Genomic DNA, 18,446 nt, shown 5'->3' with positions numbered 1-18,446 from the left:
AATCTAAACACTCCCTCCATTCCCCTTACAAAGCGAATATGACTGGCAATGCAGTAATTCTGCAGCTGTCTGCCATTTTAGAAGACAAAAGAAATAAAGAAATCACAAACTTTTAGATTCAGCTCAGGATACACAGAACAATCATTATAGAGTGGGTAGCTTACAGCTCTCAATTACACCAGTCTTCATCTTGGCAAATGGCTTTGTTTCTAATCTCTGCTACGGTTCGATCAGCTCTCCCATATTACAATCAATGTGATCGCAGCACTCTAAAATTTTACTGAAAACTCAGAACTGTCAACGTCCACACAATACTGACATGCTGTGAAGTACTTAAATCTTCTTTTTCCTTGCCACGGAAGACATCTTATTGTACCATAATGAAAAACAATAAAACACAGAGTGTCTCAATCTGCCTCAAATGCCGATAGCTGAATGAGCTGCAGGGCAAAATCCAATGTTCAATACGTTTTCATTGCAATGTGTCAAGGAAAGTGCTTTAATGCATGACCAAAGGACTGGACTTTCATTCTGAAAGTTGAAAGACAAGCTTCCAGTTTATTTCATCTTAATGCACAGAAATTCTGTCGATACTTGAAACATACCCACGTTGTTCAGCTGAGGATTGCAGTGAAGCACTGCAGTGGACAGGTGATGTTTCTACCTACCCACGGTTGCCTTGAATCACACATGAGGGAAAGTGATTTGTTTGATCCAATCTGAACATCCTGGAAAAGTTTATTTTTAAATCCTATCCAACTCACCCACAGCTCATCAGTCACAAATACACAAAGGAAAACACCAGCATTTCACAGATGTACAAATGACAACAAGATCTGGTCACATTGGAACTAAACCCAGCCTGCTCCCACTCCAGCAAGTTGCATGATTCTCATCAATTCCCGACTCTGACGAAACGTCAATTAATGAGTTGATTAATGTAGACTGATGCATGTAAAGTAATTTTTAGCAGAGGTAAACAGCCACCCCATAGGGCCCGGAGTGTTCCGATTTGCAGATAATCAGTCTGAGGAAGGGTCTCGACCCAAAACGTTACCTATTCCTTCTCTCCAGAGATGCTGCCTGACATGCTGAGTTACTCCAGCATTTTGTGATACCTGCAGATAATGACTATCGGCTCTCATTCCCATGCAACAGATGACTTTTCATTTGACTGTGTAATGCCATAGACCAGTTCTTCAGCTTGTCAGGCTCTTGAATATGCAATCAATTCTAGTTCTAATGGAATGAAATCCTCTTCCGTTTTTAAGGACCAATGTAAAATGACCACCTCATTCCCATTTAAATACATGTTGGCAAAGTTAAAGTCTACACCTAACTTGATTGTAAAGTTAAGTCAATACAACCTGCATCCAGGGGGTATTCTGAGCCAAACCACTTTAAACCAAGATGGGATGCTCAATCAATGTAGAACTGATTAGACGAACTGCAAAAATATAAAATTTAAAACTTGCAGCGTCATGGTCAGAGAAAACCATAAAGGAATAGAAAATGGTTTGAGAATAAGATCATGCTGTAGGAACAGAATTAGGCCATTTGGCCCATCAAGTCTACTCCACCATTCAATCATAGCTAATCTATCTCTCCCTCTTAGCCCCATTCTCCTGCCTTCTCACCATAACCTCTGACACCTGTACTTGTGCTTTTTAAAAAGAGTTTTAAAGAATTGTGCTTTTTAAAAATTATTTGATGCAGGATTCACTGCATTCTAAACCTTCTGCTGCGCATCCCTTGTGTGCTGGAGTGGTTGCAGGTTTAGTGCTTTCATTTGGAAGAGCCATCACCAGGAGAAGGATATCACTACAAGCACATAAAGCAGACAAACCAAATTACCTTTTTATTACCGTTCGGCTGCATGAGCAACAAAGAGAAAACATGAAAAGTTTCAGCGACTCTTATTTGCAGAAAGATAAAGTGATTTGTGAAAATGGCATCGATATGGTGTAGGCCAAGATGGTTCAGAGCTACAATCAAATCAATTGCACAAATCTCTTATTTATTAAATGTTATCGTAACAGCAACTTACATTGCTACTGTTTCATGTGCTATCTGTGTGGTAACCAGTTCCTAATGACTCCTACAGATACAATATTTGAATACCATACCATTGGTAGGAGCACATGCAGCTTGCCATGATAAGGCAGTCTAATATTTATACTGTTACATACATACTATTCCACTTATGCACTATCCAGAAATGAAAATGTCACGGCTTATTAATTAAAAATGCATAATTGCCTGAGTTTTACACTATCAATGAGCAGAATTAAGTTACAGGAACAAAAGTTAACGCTGCAACTTGACAAACATCTCTGATTCCTTTTATTCGTGTACAGGTGCTCCTCGACTTACGATGGGGTTATGTTCCGATAAACCCATCGTAAATCGAAAATATCGTAAGTCAAAAACGCATATCGCTAGCCAGGGAAAAGATCAAGATTCATATTTCGAAATACGGTTTCTACTGAATGTGTATCGCTTTTGCACCATCGTAAAGTCGAAATATCGTAAGTCGAAGCATCGTAAGTTGAGTAGCACCTGTATCTGGAAATCCACGGTGTAATCTTTACACATTAATGTATGAAGATCATATCCCCAGAATACAACTGCCCAATTGAACAGTGAATAAGACTGTTCAGTGTACTGCCAAAAAGGCGGAGAAAACTACAATACTGTAAGGAATGTGAGCACCATAATGATGTTACTGCACTTGAAAACCAATAGACAAGGACCTTTGAGTCTCCCACAATGTGGTTCTAATCCTGCGCCTCTCTTTTTCCCACTGCTCTCCTTAGCATTCAATAACACATCAAACTTTGCCTTGGATATTTCAATGATTCAGGTCAAGTATTCCAAAAATTCGCAAAATTTCCATCTTGATCCAAAAGAACAACCTTTGTCCTAAAATGACCACTGCTGAGATAATATCCTGAGATAACAAGTACTGAAAATGAGAAGATAGACACAAAATGCTGGAGTAACTCAGCGGGCCAGGCAGCATCTCCGGAGAGAAGAAATGGGTGACGTTTCGGTTCGAGACCCTTCAGTCTGAAGAAGGGCCTTGACCCAAAACATCACCCATTCCGTCTCTCTGGAGATGCTGCCTGTCCCACTGAGTTACTCCAACATTTTATCTCTATCTTCGGTTTAAACCAGCATCTGCAGTTCCTTCCTACATTGAAAATGAATCAGAAGCAAACACTTCAGATTCTTAATGATGCTTTCCAATGGTCCACTATGTAAAGAAATTTGCCAGAAGAACAAACCTTTTAACATAAGCAATCGATGCTAACGTATAAACAAATTGGCCAAAATGCATTAATAGCCAATGGATCGTGACTAAATCAGACAGAATTGTTTTAGCAACAGTTCCTTCTTTGTTGATTTTTTTAACCCGTAAGTTTGATGCAGTCATTACCAAATCGGAAGCAGAAATGAGGAGACAGGAAACTTCGGAACTAATTTTTGTTGGTATGTGCTTAACATGCATATTAGGAGCGACTGGGAAGAGGCACCCTGCTGCTGCAATGTACAGAATCAAGATCAATGGCCTTCAATGGCAATGGCAAGATCAATGGATCATAGGTGCCTTTCAGACTGCTGTCACAGATAACAAACAGAATGTTGAACACGGGTTAAGTTTTCATCTCAGTATCAAACAGGGATCAGAGCAAATTTAATTACCTTCCCCATCGCTTCCCACTCCTACCTGCTTCCCAAGGGACAACGAGAACAAACACTGAAACCTATTGTCTGACTGATCTCCTTGGCACAGTTTCTGAAAACCTTGCTGAACAGTCAGGGAGGGTAATGTCGTACCTGATTACTTTTCTGAGGGTTTTAAACTCGTTGAACACTTTATTTTTACCAAGCCATAAAGCATATTTTAATATAGCAAGGTAGACACAAAATGCTGGGGTAACTCAGCTGGACGGGCAGCATCTCGGGAGAGAAGGAATGGGTGACGTTTCAGGTCAAGACCCTTCTTCAGACTGATGTCAGGGGAGTGGGCGGTACAGAGATAAAATGTAGTTGGAGACAGTAAGACTGGTAGGAGAACTGGGAAGGGGGAGGGGATGGAGAGAGAGGGAACGCAAGGCAAACTCAGTTCATGACTCATTTCTGGGGCTGTTATATTTTCTTTCTATAAGCTCTTTACATTACATTTTATTCCATGGCAGGATGAGGGGTTGAGAGGGCAAAATATATTAACCATGATTGAATAGTGGAGCAGACTCAAAAGACCAATTGGCCTAATTCTGTTCCTATGTCTTGAGTATCGATGGCAGTACCCGGGTAGGTGAGGTAGTAATGCTGAGTTACCATTTTGAACGAATAGAGTACTTCTGGGTACGGTACTCACTAGTATGTTGAACAGGGAGTGCCAAAAAAACACAGCAATGATGAACAGTGAAATATCTCCAAGTCAGGATAGTGTGCATCTTGAATGACGACCAACATTGGCTGCCCTAGTCATTCCATATGCTCCAAAAGCAGTCTCGAAAGGTGCACAAAAATGCTTTGGTACTTTGTAGCAGTGCATATTGTAGAGAGTATATCTTGAAATTGTGACATGTTTATGGTTGAAGGAGCAAACAAGCATTTAGTGGGAGTGGAATCACATATTTAGAGTGGTGAATGATATTCTGACCCAGTGTGTTTCTTTGTTCTGGTTGTATTGACCTTGAATATTGTTGGAGCTACTAATTTAAATATTCTATTATAATTCTGACATTTCTTTTTTTTGTTTTGTTGATAAATATTTTTATTAAACATAAATACATATTAATAAAATTTACTTATTACATACATTCGTGATATTATTAATATTAACAATTATGTCCTACATATTTCTATACTTTTTTTTAGAGAGGGAAAGATAGAGAAAAATAAAATAAAAATAAGAGATCCAAATTGGAGAAATGAATGGAGTATTAAAAAAGTTATCTATCATTGGAGATATATCCATGATTTATTATTCATAATTCTTCCTCCATTCCATTATTCAGGCCACGGTCATGTCCTCGCACCAAGCCATTTTGACCCTTTAAATATACAATAAATGGAGACCATATTCCTCTGAAAAGATTCAACCCGTCCATTAGTACAAGTCTCAATCTTTCCAGATGAAGTGTCTCCGACATTCCTGTAATCCACATTTTAATTGTGGGGGATGTAGGACCTTTCCAGAATTTCAGTATTAATTTTTTCCCAATTATTAAACTATAATCAATAAAAATTCTTTGATTCGTTGTTATTAATTGATCTGTTTCTAATATTCCCAGTATTATTAAGTTTGAGTCAGGGATCAGCTTCATATTAACAACATTCGAAATTATTTTAAATATTTCTGTCCAGAATTTAGTGATTTTTTCACAGTTTGTGAATATGTGCGTTAAGTTAGCTTCCAATTGCTGACATTTGTCACAAATGGCAGATATATTTGGAAAAATACTATGTAATTTAGCTTTTGAATAATGTAGTCTATGTAATATTTTAAATTGTATAAGAGAGTGTCTAGCATTTAGCGAACAGTGATGTATGTGTTGTAAACTTTCATCCCATATATCAGGTCTAATAATTTGACCTAATTCATTTTCCCATGATTGTCTATATATTTCTGTACTTGGAGCGTCGTTTTCCAGTAGAATATTATAAATATATGATATCAATTTTTCTGTATTTGGGTGTTTATTTAAACATTCATCTAAAATCTCTGTCTTTCTATTTCTAATTTCATGTGTATTTGCTTTTACATAATCTCTAATTTGTAAATATCTAAAGTAATCTTTTGAATGTAATCCATAAATTTGTTGTAATTCTTGAAATGAAAGGAAAAAATTTTCCCTATAGAGATCTCCCATCTTATTAATTCCACAGTTTTTCCATTGTAAAAAACCTTTATCTATCATTGAAGGTTTAAATGTGATGTTATTTACAATAGTAAGAGCTAGTGGTATACATTCCAATTTTAATGTTTTCTTTATTTGTTTCCAAATACGTATTCCACTATCTATTATAAGGTTTTCACTATAGGTAATTCTGACATTTCTTAATGGTAAACAGGTTTTAATAGAGTAAAAATAATCAGCCCTGTCATATCTCTCTGGTCACATGCTGGACTGGGTGGTGCCACCAACAACGGCTGTCTCGCCAACAGTCTGTCTGTCCTTTCTTCTGTTTTGTTATTTTTAGTATGTTTTAGTCTTCCTTGGTTTGTTTTATGTGGGGGTTTGGGTGGGGGGGGGGGAGTTGGGGGAGACTTTTTTTTCAATCTCTTACCTCAATGGAGATGCGGTTTTTTTCCGCATTGTATCTCCGTCCGCACTGCGGCCTAACATCGTGTAGTTGGCGGCCTTTGCTGGAGACCGGCCCGGCGCTCCAAGCCGCGGGAGTCTGCGGGACTTTAAACATCGCGGAGCTTGCAATCCCTTTGCCGGGGATCGAAGCTCCAACCGCGGGGCCTGTGGACTTGAACATTGTGAAGCCCGTGGTCTCCGGTATGAAGAGGCCAACTCGGGGGCTCCGGGAGTTTCAACCGCCCCGACACAGGAGTTTCGATCACCCCGATGGAACAAAGAGGAAGAGAATTGCCTTCCATCACAGTGAAGAATGTGGAATCCGCTGTGGTGGATCTTTACATTAACTTTTATGTGGCTGTGTGTCCTGTTGCTTTTCACTTAGTATGGCTGTATGGTAACTCAAATTTCACTGTACCTTAAGTGGTACATGTGACAATAAATTGACCTTGAAACCTTGGTTAGGTTGTTATTCAAAAATTATCATTCCCAGTTGTTATTGATGTTGCCCTTTCATTTTTGAGGGAATCATTGCCTCGTGTGATATTTACTTGCCACCTGTTAACACAGTATGGATGCAGTCTTGGTCTTGCAGCATGGCTGTTTCATTGCTCGAGGAGCTGTGAATGGAACTAAGTTTGTACACCCACATCTCCAACTATAACCACAGTGTACAGGGAAGGGTCCGATCCTCACCTCGATCCGAATATAATAAACACACTCCAAGGACACTCAATGCGAGGATCTGACAGGAATGTCACGGAAAAAGCATCCCATCAAACCCTGTCGTGAAGCAACAGCAATCACCCTCATCTTGCTGCTGTAACTCAGCTCTTCTGCCCATGTTTGGCACATGGCTGTAATAAGGGTTTTGATGAAAGTGAAACTAAGCATTGAGTAAATATCACATAATGTCTCTCTCAACATCCACCAATTCTTTGCTGATGCATGATAGTAGACCAATAGAGCAATAATTAGCTGAAGTGAAATTATCGTACTTTTTGTAGATATGATATATTTAAGCAATTTTTCATTTCTAGGTATACAGCAGTGGCGTAAATGTACTGTACGAGAGGCTAGATGGCAGAGAGGTGAACTAGTATTCACATGACTGCCAAATAGTGCGTGATCAGGAAGACTTTGCTACATAGTGCTTACAGCCATTTCTTGACAACCTTTGTTTAGTTTAAAAATACAGTGCGGAAACAGGCCCTTCGGCCCACCGAATCCGCACCGACCAGCGATCCCCGCACATTAACACAAACTTCTACACACTAGGGACAATTTACATTTATACCAAGCCAATTCACCTACAAACCTGTACGTCTTTGGAATGTGGGAGGAAGCCAAAGATCTCGGAGAAAACTCACGCAGTCACGGGGAGAACGTACAAACTCCATATAGACAGCACCTGTAGTCAGGATCAAACCCGGATCTCTGGCGCTGCAAGTGCTGCAAGGCGGGAACTCAACCACTGCACCCCTAAATTTTGGTGTAAATCAAATCAAATGAAGACTGATTTCAGTGTCAGTGGAGGAGGCAAAGTTGAATCCTGCACTCAGCACTTTTGATTGCTATTTGCAAATCCTTCAGCCTTATTGTTGACTTAACATTTATGCAAAATATATGGATTAAGTCTATTAATAGCTACTCTGATTCCTATTCCATCGTGATGTTACAGTGCATAGGAAAAAACTCAACGTCATCTAACTTATTACTCGCTCCAGCTAAAACCATTCAAGATGTGTAGGAAAGAAAACTGCAGATGCTGTTTAAATCAAAGGTAGACCCAAAATACTGGAGTAACTCAGCGGGTGAGGCAGCATCTCTGGAGAGAAGGAATGGGTGATGTTCTGGGTCTCGACCCTTGTCTTGACCCAAAATGTCACCCATTGCTTCTCTCCAGAGATGTTGCCTGACCCGCTGAGTTACTCCAGCATTTTGTGTCTACCATTCAAGATGTGGTAAATTAAATGGTCCCGGAAAATACTAGTTTTACAAAGCTAGGCCAAAATCCTGGCAGTTGATGAATTGATGGCATGAAGGAATGTACGCATCTAAATACTATGCAAATATTTATGAAACACCAATTTTATTGAAGTGTATAATTGGTATTAAAACATTTACCTGAATAATTTTACTATTTGATACAATTAGAACAAAATATGAAAACTGATTATTGATCATTGATCACTGCAGACAACAATTACCAGTGATCATCTAGGCTCTGTTGAAACAATTTTGAAAATAAATCTCCTCAAATGAACCTTTTTTATTCAGACACTTCTATTTTTCCAATGGCTTTTTGCTCTGTGTACATGTGGAAACTTTTCACTGGCAACTCACCAGCATTTTATATGATTGTATCATGAACCCGTCACACAATGCAACCTTCATACCAGAACTAAAGTCCAACAGTCAAAGAGTGAAAAATGTTACAGCCAACAGAAACACAACTACAAGTGAAGAACAAAAACTCCCAAGTAACACAACTTAATTCTGGTCTGGGACAACACACACCTGCATCATTTCCTTGGCTTGGGATAGACTTGGGAGTGATGAACGGGATCATGACATGGAATTGATGACATGGAGGGAGGAATACCTACCGGAATTGAACTGCCGTTCAAGCTCATGAATCTAACCGCTATTATTACTGGTTTCTATAGTAGAAAGAACATGAAAAGTAGAGGATCAGGTTAGTTTGACTGTGCAATCAACAGAAACATACAGAGTAAAGGACAATGAATGTTTTTTTGTGCGGGTCAGTAAATAATAATATATTGCCTGTGTCTCTCCTCTCTTCACTCTCCCTGCAATTTAGAACACTCTTCCAGTTTTGATAAATGTCTTTCACGTAGCATACCTGCTCCGTTCATGCCGCCTCACACGCTGAGTGCTTCCAGCATTTTCTGCTTGCGTTTAAAATTAAAATATGCTGCTATACTGTAAATTCCACATAACTCTCCCTTTTTCATCCTTTCCCACCTCCACATTTTTCTCTCCCTCATTAGGAAGATAACACTAACTGGATTGAAACTCCAAGCACTTATTACCTCAACCAAATGGCCAATATCCATGTTTTGGAACAGCTTACTGCTATCAGTAGACTCTCTTAACTCTGACTTCATCTATGTTCACGTGTACCTCCTCCAACCTCATCTATTGTATCCGCTGCTCTAGATGTCAACTTCTTTACATCGGTGAAACCAAATGCAGGCTCGGTGATCGTTTCGCTCAACACCTTCGCTCAGTCCGCCTTAACCAACCTGATCTCCCGGTGGCTCAGCACTTCAACTCCCCCTCCTGCTCCCAGTCTGACCTTTCTGTCATGGGCCTCCTCCAGTGCCATAGTGAGGCCACCGGAAATTGGAGGAACAGCACCTCATATTTTGCTTGGGCAGCTTGCAGCCCAGCGGTATGAACATTAACTTCTCCAACTTTAGATAGTTCCTCTGTCCCTCTCTTCCCCTCCCACTTCCAAGTTCTCCCTCTATCTTCCTGACTCCATCTATATCCTTCCTTTGTCCTGCCCCCCCCCCTGACATCAGTCTGAAGAAGGGTCTCGACCCAAAACGTCACCCATTCCTTCTCTCCTGAGATGCTGCCTGACCTGCTGAGTTACTCCAGCATTTTGTGAAATAGACAGCATTTTGTGAATTATGTACATTGATCAATATCAGTCACTGGGGAGCAAGAGTGGGAGCTCACACTGATTTGAAATATGCATTACCTAGAAATTGTGAAGTAATTGGAGCTTCCCAATTTCCATTACACCTGAGATCAACTCACACACAGACCAGCAACTGTTTGTCACAACCTTTTACACACTAAACTGCTGGGAATTTAAACCAGTCTACCTTTGATTTAAACCAGCATCTGCAGTTCTTTCCTACACATGCTGGGAATTTAAAGTCTATTATTAAACTTAAAACTTCTTTGACTTAGCAATGTACTTTCTTTATAGAAGAATTGCCAGTCGTGGTAATATTTTACAAATAATCAGCTTTCCCAAGATTACGTGCAACCTACATTGGAAATGATTATGACTGCGACACACACAGATTTATATGCACAACAGGATTGTGATATCATGGGAGATTTGACAAGATTTAAAGAGATTTGTCAGAAAATGATTTGCCATCAACAAGACACATGGATAGCATGATTCCAAACATCAAGACAGAGGATTTTACATAGGACAGAACTAGTCAGAGATTAAATATCTGGGCCAAATAAATGTTGGCTTTGTTGCCCACGTGGGCAGATGAGCCTTGCTTTGCAATCTTCGAGCCAGATGAACTGGTATATTTAAATAAAGAAAAGTATGCAAAAATGTCAGATAAAAAATAAGGCTATAAACGTGGAATTATGCATCCAACATTTGTGAATGTGAGGATACTGCTTACACCTACATAACCTTTATAACCGACACTTATAGTCTAGCCTCACACACGTGATCAAATTCTTACCTTGACACCACCTAAAGGGATGGCGCAGTGGCATAGCAGCAGAGTTGGTGCCTTACAACAGCAGACACCTGGGTTTGATCCTGACTATGGGTGCTGTCTGTACGGAGTTAGTATGTGCTATCTGTAACCACGTGGGTTTTCTCCAGGTGCTCCAGTTTCATCCCACATTCCAAAGATGGGCAGGGTGGTAGGTTAATTGGTTTCTGTAAATTGACTGTAAACTAGTGTACGGGTGATGGTAATTGACATGGACTAGGTGGACCGAGGAGCCTGTTTCCACACTATATCTCCACACTAAACTAGACTGAAACACTCAATATGGAATCCTCAGCTCTCAATCAGCTTTTCATTTTTACAGAAGTTTTACAGAAGTTGGAAACACAGACCCAACCGACCACGAGCACAAAGAAAAGTGAAAATACCCAAAGATAATATTTATTTGTACTTCTCTGAGTGTGCATTTCTTAAACTTTTATGGATTGCTTCTGCACTTTGAAGGTGGGAGTAACAAAGCAACAAGTTGCTTTTAGAAGAGGCAGCACTGAAGTTTATTTTGCTGTTCCGCAATCAGTATGTATTCTGCTATCTTAATAACTTGCATCATTAGATGTAAAATGGCAGCTAACGGTGTCAAACATCACTGATTACATTTATAGCACGGTGAAATCAAGAGGTGAATGGTAAAGCTGCAACTTTAAAATGATTCAGGAAAATAGAACCAATGCTGCATGGAACTCTCTGAATCATGCAACCAAGGGTGATGATCTTCATGGCTCTTGTAGAGAATGAGCTTAACATTGCTTTAGTCCTGAGTTAATCAAACCCATGTAAAATATGAATCTATTTTTTGCATTGACAGAAAAATCTTTGCAAAGGTTTCTCTCCAATAGATGGATATGGTAAGAAAATGACGAGGTTACAGAGTGCAGACTGCAGGAAACATTTCCCCGTACCAGAGTCAGATACAACTATGGCATAGGTGTAGGGTAAGAAGGAAAAGATTTAGAGGGGAGATGAAGGGGGTACCTTCTTTGCCCAGAGAGTAGTCAGCACCTGGAATGTACTGCCTGAGAGTGATTGAAGATCTGATGTTTAAAACATTTTAAGTGTTTAGCTGAGCACTTGAATTGCCTAGATGTAGAGGGCTAAGTGTTGGATAATGGGATTCACAAGAAAGGGGTCCCAATGGTGGGTGAACTAGTTGGGCTGAATGGTCTGTTTCCATGCTGTACAATTCTGAGATTCCATAATCATGTATACCCAAACAAGCCAGTTAAATATGCCACGTTTTGGGAGTGGGAGGTGAAACCTCCAAGTTCCTGTCATTGTAGAGTTTCCAACTGGTTCAAGAAATACCCCGACCACTCTGAAAACAAAGCATTCCACGCTGAATTTATGTTCCAAATGATGTCCAACCAAAGTGGAATGAGTTTCCCCAAGGTGATATGATACTGCTCTGCAACAGAAATCAATTTGAGACATCACCCTAGATTATAGGCTAGGATTATAGACATACTATGAAGAAACAGCTACAAGTGCAGCCAAGGAAATAATCTACATTTACTTCAGAATCACAGAGTAGTACTTAGTCTCCACCAGTACTCTTTCCCAAACACGCTATGAAAAACTTATATAAAACCACCGGGAGACTGCATGAGACGAAACCGGGAGGTCACTCAATTGGTCAATTAAAGTTGACCTAAAACTGAGCCACCAATTTATTTGAGCAACTACAACAGTATGGAACGGGGAACTGATTTTGGATGATCAGCCATGATCATTTTGAATGGCGATGCTGGCTCGAAATGCCGAATGGCCTATTCCTGCACCTATTTTCTATGTTTCTAACAACCTCATAGAACAGTGGCCACATACATGCATGCTAAATTGACACCATGGTGGAATGCAACAGTGACTTAGTATTCAGAAAGACAAAATGGAAACAAATGATTAACCAATGGAACAGACATGGTGGTGAATGTACAAGATTTCTAAAAGTACTGGAATTCTTAATCAAGGCACATTTTTGTTATGTTTCTTTTAAAGGATAAAAGTTTCTATTTAATGCATCAGGAACAAGAAACAATATCGCAGTAATATAGATCTGTATTAAATTTAAATGAGGACATCTTACTATCGAGCATCGGATGAGCGACAGTCTATTCTTGGCTTTGTTCTCTGCAAACTCCAGGCTGCTGATGTCCTTTAGGCGTGCTCGGTACTTGTTCATTTGCTCCACAATAATCAGTTCTACACACCTGCAGAAAAGGTCAGCATGTTACTACAGCATCACAGCACTCTGTTATTTAACACATATCTCATCAATGAACAATGAAACATTCAGAAACTGGAAAATACCATCAATTCCATTCCAGTTACACCGATTAACATCTATTCTTGTTTTCAACCCCTTCTCTTGCCCGGAAACTCATTTAACTGATCTAAAAAAGAGGTCTGACTTTGTTATTCAACTAACCTCAACACCCCAGGCCCCAGCAGAAGTCCACAACTCATCTTTTATATTCAAATGTCCTGCTCTTCCTGATTTATTCCTAAATTACTTAGTTTAGTTTAGTTTAGTTATAGACCCTGGAAACAGGCTCATCGGCTCACTGAGTCTACGCCAACGTTGATCTCCCATATACACTTGTTCTATGTTAACCCACTTTCTAACTGACACCCTTCACACAAGGGGAAATTTACACAGGCAAATTAACCGTCAAACCCGCACACCTTTGGGATGTGGGAGGAAAGTGGAGCACCTGGAGGAAACCCACGTGGTCACTAGAAGAACATGCAAACTTCAAACAGACAGCACTGAGGTCAGGATTGAACCTGGGTCTCTGGCGCTGTGAGGCAGCAGCTCTACTAGTTGCGCCACTTCTCAAAGGTGTATCTTCAGTACTTCAGCCTTTCACCACTGCACATGTTTGTGAATTAAATTCTGTTACTTCACTTATAATTTGGCAATGAAAACCACGAGTTTGATTTAGGAAGCAAGAACAAATTATGAGAGTAAACTTACAAAGAACAAAAGCAGAATGTGAAACCTACAAATATGTTCAAAGAAGAAGACCAGAGAAGACAAAAGGAGGTTCCATGCAGTCAGAATGCGGAGTAGCTTAATTGAGAATAAAGAAATGGCACAGCAATTAAACAAATATTTTGGTTCTAGCTTCACAGAGGATGACAGTGGTAACTTCCCAAAAAGGCGAGGGAACCAAGAGTCACAAGAAGGGAGGAATTAAAGAAACTATTAATATGAAGGAAATTTCCTGTGATTTAGCTGAGATCTAACCAGTTATTATCACAAATTTAAAACAAAGTTGTTCCTCTCACTAGCTTATTTTCATGGAATGATTGCTGCATCATTATTCCTCTTTTATTCCAAGATTCACTTTAAGAAATGGAAGCATCCTTACGCTGTTGTTTTGGAAATATCTTGAACACTTTGCAATGGGTCTGTGGTATCTGGACATCGAAGAATACATGGAGCAAAGACGATGGCCAATGCATTTGAGGACATCCGGTTGGTGTCTTCTTGCAGGGCAATTCTAGAAAGCAGCACAAAACAGGGGTGTGGAGAAGAAGGGCGAAACAATTATGACAATCTTTCATTCCGAGTATTATCAGAAAAGGTTTGCTACAGATCCACTTGAAGAAACGTCTGGGTAAAATTTCTGTCTTCCACTTGATAATTGTGAATGGAAACAGAAGGTATTTCATCATCAGCACCTTGTGCCCAATATAGTGCAGAATTCCAACACACCCTGCCATTGCTGGATTGGAGCTAAGCAGAAGAACGCATGGGGCTGCGGGTGGGGAGGGAGGGGAGATCAGGTCTATAAATAACATCTGAGCAATACACTTTCAAAAAACCGCTTTCATGCAATCTGCAGCAGTCTGGTGAGACCTCGCATATCAACGTGGTCTGAATAAGCTGTAAAGAAGTTTGATAAAATAAAGAACGTTTTTCTGAAAAGTATATACTTAATATCAGCCATAACCCTATGGTATTGCCTCAGAGATTAATATCATCTGACCAAGTTATTAAAAGCATTTTTGCATAAAAAAATAAACTTTTATTTCAGCAATTGATGTAACTTTCTGTTCTCACCGGCAGTATACAAAGTGCTGGGATTGTTACTCTCTCGTGCAGTAACCACTCACTGCACACAATAAACAGAGTTGCTGATAAGGATCTAGATCACGATGCGTGGACATCGTCTCCTGATGTCAACTGCGTTCGTATGTCACTTCTAGAGGATCTCTCGCTTCCAGCAAGAACGGAAGCTAGGCAAACACTCAGACTGAAGAATTCTTCTTGATGACACACCAGGAAGTGCAACGCATAATTGTTTGAATTTCAGATCATGACACAAAGATTAGAATGTAAAGATAAAATCCGAGTAAAAAATGGCGGGGTTTTTGCTCTACTTCGAACTGCGCTAGTCTTGCATCCTCAAAATGGCGGCGCTGCCCTAGCAGCTGCGGCTTACCTGCGGTCCATTTGTCTTTGTGTTTTGTTGTTTTTTTGTCTTAATTGTAGATGTGATGTCGTGTTTTTGTAGTTATGTACTATGTGTGTGTATGTGGGGGGTAACTGTAAAATTGTAAATGTGTCCCTTCCGAACGGAGACCCGACCTTTGTTTTCTGGGTCGGGTCTCCGTTCCTGCTGCGGCCTACCATCGGCCCAACTCCTGGAGCTGGCGGCCACCAGGGCTCCGGTTCGCAGAGCCCGCGGACCGGACTCACCATCAGCGGAGCCGGCCGTCCTCGGAGGCTGCGGGAGCGGCTGCGACTCGCCTTAGGCTCGGGCCGCGTGGATGCCGACATCGGGAGCTCCGGCAGCGGCAGCGTGTTTGCCCGCCCCGGATCGCAGGGCCTGGGTCGGCCCGCTGCGGATATTTCACCATCCGGCGCAGCCTGAAATAGGCCGCGGGATTTTTCTCTGCTCGGCGGGGCTTCAATGTCGGGAGCCACGACCGCCATGACCGCCCCGATGTGCAGCAACAGCGGCAGCGTGTTCGCCCGCCCCGGATCGCGGGGCTTGGGTCGGCCCGCCGCGGACCTTTCACCGTCCGGCGCGGCCTGGAACCACAACAGCCTGACCGCGGGAGAAGATGGCTGGGGAAGGGAAAAGACATTGTGGCCTTCCATCACAGTGAGGAGGGGACTGGAGGAGACTCACTGTGATGGATGTTTCTTTTTTTTGTGTGTTGGTTGGGGTTGTGTAATTTGCTTATTTTATTGCTTTTATTGTTGGACTGTGGGTGACTAAATTTCGTCCAAAAAACTTGTTTTTTGGTTGACAAATAAAGATATCTTGAATCTTGTGTTGTTTTGCATTCGTATTTATCATTACTCTTTAACCCAAGAGCTTCATGTGAACATAGAACGTCTTTGTACCTTGGTATATATGACAATAAACTAATCCAAATCTTAATATGAATCTGTAATGAGGAGCTAAAGGAAAATACTATGAGAAAGAAATAGCACAGGTTGATTAATGATACAGCGTCAATAAATCCCCAGGAGCTCATAACGTGCCTGCCAGAATATTAAAATAGGTAGATAGTAATTTTCCAGAATTCCACATATAATGGAATAGTTCCTGCAGATTAATACTGTAAAGAGGAGGGCAAGTGAACTATAGATCAATTACCCTAAGGTGGGTAATAGAGAGACACGAGAAAGTACAGATTCTGAAATCTTGAGCAAAAAACAGAGCGCTGGAGAAACTCAACAGGCCAAACGGCATTCACTGAAGGAAACAGACAGATGATCTTTTGGGTCAGAATCCTTCTTCATACTTCAGATGTAGAGGGAAAGTAGCTGGTGAGGAGAGGTAAGGGATAGGGGTGGTACACGAGTTGACGTGAGAGGTGGATTCAGGTGAGAAGGGGTGATTGACTGACCTACCAACCACCCCTCCTCACTTGAATCTACTATCACTTGCCAGTTCTTGTACCTGGCCTCATCTCCTCTTCTGTGCCAGTTCCCCGCACCCCTCAATTCCCTCATCTTTCAAAAAATCATCTACTTCATATAATCCTTGATGTGGAATTACGATGTCCAAATCCTCAAGCATATCAGTTGAATATTTACCTTACAAGATGAAAGATGAGTCGTTCTAGTGTGTTGATGTGAGTTTGTGACAACTGATCAATTATAGAATATACGCCTTGAATCATCTCCTTCCGGTCCTGTAGACCTGTGAACAATAAAGACAACCGTCATCTCTGCAAAAGCCATATATTTAAATAGACAGGCAGCATCTCTGGAGAGAAGGAATGGGTGACGTTTCAGGTACCATTTCTGCAGAGATGTGAATTAGCTAATTAAATGCAGCAGCACAAATGCTACATCTTGTTTACGAAAGGGGAAATGATCACAAGTTTCTTTTCCATACCCATTAACTTTAACTCCCAATAAAAAAGACTTATGCAGGTCTTAGGTGAGAAGAGAGGAGATGGCATTTGCTGAATCTGCGAGGAGGAAGAGTTGCCCCACAGTCACTCGCTCTGATACTCATGAGAGATGGTACAGAAGCTCCATCAAGGATGATGGAGACACAAGGAGAGAGGAAATAATGATCAAGTGGACCCCACCAGATCACAGAGCAATAGGTAAACAACATTGCAAGGCATAAACACTGATCACAAACAATGAGCTGTTTTCTACAATTACCTCAAACGAATTACCCGTGGTTGCAAGATGCAATAGACAATAGACAATAGGTGCAGGAGTAGGCCATTCGGCCCTTCGAGCCAGCACCGCCATTCAATGTGATCATGGCTGATCATTCTCAATTAGTACCCCGTTCCTGCTTTCTCCCCATACCCCCTGACTCCACTATCCTTAAGAGCTCTATCTAGCTCTCTCTTGAATGTATTCAGAGAATTGGCCTCCACTGCCGTCTGAGGCAGAGAATTCCACAGATTCACAACTCTCTGACTGAAAAAGTTTTTCCTCATCTCTGTTCTAAATGGCCTACCCCTTATTCTTAAACTGTGGCCCCTGGTTCTGGACTCCCCCAACATTGGGAACATGTTTCCTGCCTCTAATGTGTCCAACCCCTTAATAATCTTATACGTTTCGATAAGATCCCCTCTCATCCTTCTAAATTCCAGTGTATACAAGCCTAGTCGCTCCAGTCTTTAAACATATGACAGTCCCGCCATTCCGGGAATTAACCTAGTAAACCTACGCTGCACGCCCTCAATGGCAAGAATATCCTTCCTCAAATTTGGAGACCAAAACTGCACACAGTACTCCAGGTGCGGTCTCACTAGGGCCCTATACAACTGCAGAAGGACCTCTTTGCTCCTATACTCAACTCCTCTTGTTATGAAGGCCAACATTCCATTGGCTTTCTTCACTGCCTGCTGTACCTGCATGCTTCCTTTCAGTGACTGATGCACTAGGACACCCAGATCACGTTGTACGTCCCCTTTTCCTAACTTGACACCATTCAGATAATAATCTGCCTTCCTATTCTTACCACCAAAGTGGATAACCTCACACTTATCCACATTAAACTGCATCTGCCAAGCATCCGCCCACTCACACAACCTGTCCAAGTCACCCTGCAACCTCATAGCATCTTCCTCACAGTTCACACTGCCACCCAGCTTTGTATCATCTGCAAAT

General features: G+C 41.0%; 1 protein-coding gene across 1 annotated transcript in view; it reads right to left on the bottom strand.

The window, feature by feature from the left end:
* myo9aa (myosin IXAa) overlaps window positions 1-18,446 on the bottom strand; it is a 165,224-nt gene that overhangs the window by 8,837 nt on the left and 137,941 nt on the right. Inside the window, 4 exon segments of the mRNA XM_078429986.1 lie at window positions 8,930-8,983; window positions 12,927-13,050; window positions 14,215-14,346; window positions 16,902-17,007. Of these exon segments, the coding sequence (XP_078286112.1) occupies window positions 8,930-8,983; window positions 12,927-13,050; window positions 14,215-14,346; window positions 16,902-17,007 (416 nt within the window).

The sequence above is a fragment of the Rhinoraja longicauda genome, chromosome 38, assembly GCF_053455715.1.
Source record: "Rhinoraja longicauda isolate Sanriku21f chromosome 38, sRhiLon1.1, whole genome shotgun sequence".
Classification (NCBI taxonomy): Eukaryota; Metazoa; Chordata; class Chondrichthyes; order Rajiformes; family Arhynchobatidae; genus Rhinoraja; species Rhinoraja longicauda.
The sequence above is the reverse complement of the archived record's forward strand: the minus strand, read 5'-3'. Positions and strand labels throughout refer to the sequence as shown.